General features: G+C 27.4%; 1 protein-coding gene across 1 annotated transcript in view; it reads left to right on the forward strand.

Moving 5' to 3' along the window:
* LOC105261560 (transcriptional regulator ovo) overlaps positions 1-2,995 on the forward strand; it is a 139,159-nt gene extending 136,164 nt beyond the window's left edge. The window contains exon 3 of the mRNA XM_059128901.1: positions 2,378-2,995. Coding sequence (XP_058984884.1) covers positions 2,378-2,437 — 60 coding nt within the window. The 3' untranslated portion in view covers positions 2,438-2,995. The remainder of the gene's footprint in view (positions 1-2,377) is intronic.
* Positions 2,996-6,000: the final 3,005 nt, after the last annotated feature.

Raw genomic sequence — 6,000 nt, forward strand, 5'->3', positions numbered from 1 at the left:
TAGGCATTTTTAATGCCTTTCAGAGGAAACCTGTGAATTTTTTTTTGTCAATCACCTTCTAAGAAATAGGCTTGGATTTTTAAGAATTTTTTAAAGACTTAAAAAGTTTTGAAGATTTTTTTTAATTTTTAGAGCAATAGGTCAACATTTTTAAGCATTTTGAATGACTTTCAGGGAAAATCTATGAAAAATTTCTTGTCAAGGATCTTCTGAGCAATAGGTGTGGATTTCAAAGATTTTTTAAGGATGTCAAAAGTTTTGAAGAATTTTTTTTAATGATCTTCACTGGATTTTTTTTTTAGAATTTGCATCAAGGATCGACAGAGAAATATATATGAATTTTTGAGGCATTTTTATCAAAGACTTTGAGGGGAAATTTTTTAAGATTTTTTAAGGACCTGCCTGGGAGTATTTTAAAAACTTTCTAGGATTTCTAGAACAATAGTGCTAAGTTTTCATGATTTTTTTGCAAGGAACTTCAGCAAAGTTTTTTATTAATTTTTTTTTTGTTTAGGTACGTCAAATGAATTATTAAACTATTTTTTCAAGGACTTCAGAGCCGGGCGTGGTTTTGTAAGAACTTTTTTTTTAATCACCCCCAGAAGAAATTGTCTAAGATTTCTTCTCAAGGACATTGAAAAGAATAAGCGTGTTCTATTTTTTTCAAGGACTTTCAGAAAAATTTGTCTAGACATTTTTCAAAGATTTTCAGAAGATTTTATTTAGGATTTTTTAAGGACATTCAGTCGAATTTTAAAAATTTTTTCAAGGGCCTTGAAAACGATTTTTTTTTCAAGGACATTTAAAGGAATCTTATACTAATTTTTCAAGGACCTTCAGAAAAATTTTTCTACGAATTTTTTTAACGACTTTCGAATGATTTTATTTAAGATTTTTTTTTTCACAGCAATAGTCGTGGGTTTTAAGAGGTTTTTTCTAGGATTTTGAAAGGAATTTTTTAATAAAAATTTCAAGAATCTGAGAGCAAAATATATGGCTTTTTTTTTAATTTTTTTTTCAAGGACGTTCAGAGGAGCTTTTTTGGTTTTCTTAACGACGTTGCGAACGTCTAGGCATTTTCTCCAATAATTTTAAAAGGACTTTATTTAGGGTTTTTATTCGAGGACCTTTAATGGTATTTTTAAAGGACCTTCGGAATGATTTCCTGAACAATAGTCTTGGACTTTTAAGGGAATTTTTTCAAGAACATTTAAAGCAATCTTTAATCTGATTTTTCGAGAACCTCCAGAGCAAGGATGTTGCGAGGATTTTTTTAGGTTTTTTAAGGATGTTGAAAACGATCATTGTTCTGTAAGATTTTTTTCAAGTACCTTCAGAAGATTTTTTTTAGGAATTTTTAACGACTTTCGGAAAATTTTATTTATGATTTTTCATGAGTTTTAAGAGGATTTTTTATTTCATTTAAATGAATGTAAAAAAAAACAAGACTGAGAGTCTTTGATATTTTTAAAAATTTTCAAAGGAATTTTTCTAGTTATTTAAGCACCGATAACCGTGTTTCTGTAAGATTTTTTGTTTGCTTCAAGGACCTTCAAAAATTTTTTTTCTAGGCATTTTTTTCAACGTCTTCCAAAGGACTTTATTAAGAATTTTTATTTCAGGACCTTTATTTTAAAGCTTTCAAGAAACTTCCATTTTTTTTAAAAAGTTTTCAAGAACCTTGGAACGATTTTCAGAGCAATAGTCGTGGGTTTTAAGATAATGCTTTTCAAGGAAATTTAATGGAATTTCTAAAATAATTTTCCAAGGAGCTTCAGAGCAATAAACATGGTTTTCCTTAAGATTTTTCGCAAGGATTTTTTTTATTCAGATCCTTCTGAAGAATTTTTCTAGGATTTTTTTCCAACAAATTTTAAAAGAATTTATTGAGGATATTTTCAAGTACCTTCAGAACAATAGTGGTTGATTTTTTAAAGACTTCTTTTTCAAAAATCTCCAAAGGAGTTTCTCCATTTTTTCAAAAATATTTTTTTTGGGATTTTTTAAGGACTTTCATAGCTATATTTTTTTATTTTTACCAAGGACCCTCAATCATGACAATTTTTATGACTTTTTTTTTAAGTTTTCAAGGAATTTTAAAGAATAATTCTCGGATTTGCGGAACTTTGTAATTTTGAGAGTATTTCCCGAGAGTTTACAAAATATATTTACTACGATAACCGATTTTCCCTTTATGATATCGGAAAAAAATTGCAAAACTAGTAGATTCTTGCTCGTACTGGGAACAAAGCATTAAAGGACTCGTCTCTAAAATATATTATTGCACATTTCTAATATTTTTTTTTCTAAATTTTTATATATTTGTTTCTGGTTTTTATTAATATTTTTTATTTTCTTTTTGTCTTCTCTTTTATAGACGAAAGCACATCTGGATGTGCTGGCTGATGCGTTACTAAGATGGGCCCGAGGCCGCTAGGTCTAAGAACTGTAACATAGTTAAGCAAAACCAAAGTAAGAATGCCAGCAGCAGCATCAGCAGCAACAACAACAAAAGTATGAAAAAATCCTCCGCCATTCATGTAACCCCAAAATTAAGAGAAGTAGAAGAAGACGAAGACGATGATGAAGATGAAGAAGAAGAAAAATTCCTAAATTTAATTACCCAACAAGCAATCGAAATACACATCGTAGTGGACAAGAAATTCTCTCCCCCCCTGTCTCACCTGATCTCCTACTCTCCCATTTCCGGTTCCCCTCTCTCAAAGCAAAAACAAATCTGTGCAAATATGGAAAGATCAAAACCACACCCACTCTCACAGTAAGCCATAGAACTTAAAATCATTCCCAGGAAAACAAAACGTTTTTAAAGCACATAATTGGCAGTTACAAAGAAAGCAATCAGGTAATAAATATACTTAACAAAAAACAATTCCAGAAAATGTTTAAACAAGAACAACAACACTCTCCAAAGGACACACATGCCACTAGAAAAGAAAATCCAAAATCCAAAAAAAGAAAAAACAAAATCAACAAAACTCCAGTATGTTAAAACAAAAGTATATATATTTAATAAAAACAAAAAACAAAATGGTAGCAGCATGAAGATACCAAAGAGTATGTAATATGTATAAAGAATGGTAATATATATTTAGTATAAACGAAAAAAAAAAACAACAACAAAATAGTAAGCAAAGAAAACGAAGACGAGGGAGAATAAGAACAAATATATAAAGAAAGAAACCCAAAAACAAAACAAAACATATATATAAATATTGAAAAAATAAAAACAGTTCCCCCCCCAAACAAAAGAAAAAACAACAAAATTAACTATTATGCATATTATTATTAATTAATTAATTATTATTATAAATTATTATACAATTATATTATATATTATCAAAATTTATTAATTATGGACTTTACCAATAAACAAGACAAAACCAAACTAAAAAATCCTCCCCCAAAACCAAAAACAAAACATCAATAAATTCCTTAACTACAAAAAATTGAAAAACACACATACACACACTCTCGTATATTGTTTAATGATTCATTTACCAAAGTCAAAAAACTAACTTTTTTTCATAAAATGCAAACATTGTGTGTATATTTATTTTATCGTGTCTATGTGTGTGTTTATATGTCAGTGTTTTGAAATGATAATTTTGTCTCTCCTCTCATTTTCTCCCTTCCCTCTCCTCTATTCAATTAAAGCTCCTGTATATGTATAGAAAAAAATCCAAACGGCATACTATTATTATTGAAAAACCACAAAATACTATATACTGAAATTATATATATTTATAAATATATATATATACACATATATTATACATATTGAAAAAAAAAACGAAATAATAATATAAAAAAATATTCCAATTATTGGCATTGAAGAAGAAAATAATGATGATGATGCATGAATTGTAAAATGTTTGAACATCGGCATAAAAAATGGAAAAAAATCGGATATGTTTTAAATGTGTATATTTTTACAGGGTGTACCGAAAATGAAGGTTATAAAATGAAATGGATGAAAATGGTCGTGGGTTTTTAAGAGGAGTTTTTTTCTTTCAAGGACATTTAAAGGATTTTTTAAACTTATTTTTCAAGGACCTTCAGAAGAATTTTTGTACCATTTTTTTCTCAACTACTATCGGAAGATGTTTTTTACGATTTTTTCCAGGACTTTCAGTCGAATTTTTATTTTTTATTAATATTTTTTTTTTTTTGTTGACGGCTTTGAGATGGGTTTTCAAAGCAATAGTAGTGGGTTTTTAAGATATTTATTCAAGGACATTCAAAGGGTTTTTTAAACTTATTATTCAAGTACTTTTAATTCAATTTTTTACATTTTTTTCAAGGACTTTCAGAAGAATTATTTTAGGATAATTATTTGGGGCATTGAGAACGATAACCATGGTTCTGTAATTTTTTTCTAGGACTTTCAGAAGAATTTTTCTAGGAATTGTTAACAACGACATTCAGAAGATCTTGTTTAGCTTTTTTCTGGGACCTTCAGTCGAAATATTGATTCAAGGGCCTTGAGAAGGGTTTCTAATCAAGGACATTCAAAGGAATCTTTAAACTATTTTTTCAAGGACCTTTAGAGTAAAAGGCGTGGATTTTTTACGAATTTAATAATTTTGGACAAATAAATTTTTTAAATTCTAAAATGGATAATGTTGAAAAGGAGGTTTTTAAGAGGAGTCTTTTTTCATTTAAAGGACATGGATTTTTTAAGATTTTTTTTCAAAGACGTTTAGAGGAATCTATATTTTGTTTTTTAAGGATATTCAGAAAGATAATTTCTGTAAAATTTTTTTCAAGTACTTTCAGAATTTTTTTTTTTTAATATATTTTTTTTTCAACGACTTTCCGAAACAAATTTTAAGGATAATAATTTGGAAATATATAATTGAATTTTATTCTAAAAAATGTAAATTCCAGGCTTAATTTTTAAAATCAATGGCTAAAAGTAAAACTGATGCTTTTAAAGACCTCTACAAAAAAAAAAGATAACTATTTAATTGATATTTAAATTATAAAAAGAAAATAAAATGTATATATTTTTTGCTCCGAATTTAAAAAAGAGCCCTGTGTCCAGTGGGCTTTATTAAAAATATCAGTAAAGCTTTAAAAATGATCTTACTTCTACAGCTTAGAACAAAAATAGAAAAAAATATATATTTAAATGAAATATTTTTCTTTTACTTCAAATTTTCATAAAATAACAATCTAATTCTTAATTTAAGCGAAATGGGTCTTAAATTACTCTGGGGATACCTTCCAAAAGTATTCCAATTATTTAGGCAATTCCCATACAATTTGACTATTTTTTGGAAATATTGAAAATTTTTGAGATTTTAAATTTAAATTTGAAGTATTGAAGAGGAAAAAATTAACAACCCAAAATAATTAGAAAATTACAATTTTTAAATTTTTTATTTTAAATTTTAAAATTTCTCTAAGAAAATCTAAAATTTAAAAAAATCTTAAAATACTCCATTGAATTCCAGGTTACCCCTCAATAATATCCAAAAGATTATAGCCACTTAAAAAAAAAAAAATTAACAGTGTCATATTTGTTCACAAAAACCTCAAAACCTCTATTGGCATATATTCTACAATTTTGAAACACTACAAGTGTCAGCATAGATTTGTCTTATAGTTGTGGCCCTCTTTTTCGGGTAATTTTTCAACTTTTTCAGAGCTTTACAAAAAAAAAACGCATTCGAAAAAGACTCAAATTCTTAGTATAACTCCAAAGCTTAAGTTCAAACAATATGACATGACTATCTTTCAATATTCACATCCAGATTCATTTGGGCGCCACTTTAGATACCAATTTCGTAGGAAAAATATTTATACGCAGAACAGAATTACACCAGTGTAGCCAATGTAATTTTTTCTGAGAAATTTAAAAAATTTTAAATCGTAGCAATTTTTAATCTACATTCTTGCCATTGCTATCACTTATCATCCATTTCATTTTTATACCTCAAAATTTTGGGGCACCCTGTAAACTAAGCATCATTTAAA

The sequence above is a fragment of the Musca domestica genome, unplaced genomic scaffold, assembly GCF_030504385.1.
Source record: "Musca domestica strain aabys unplaced genomic scaffold, Musca_domestica.polishedcontigs.V.1.1 58, whole genome shotgun sequence".
NCBI classification, from domain to species: domain Eukaryota; kingdom Metazoa; phylum Arthropoda; class Insecta; order Diptera; family Muscidae; genus Musca; species Musca domestica.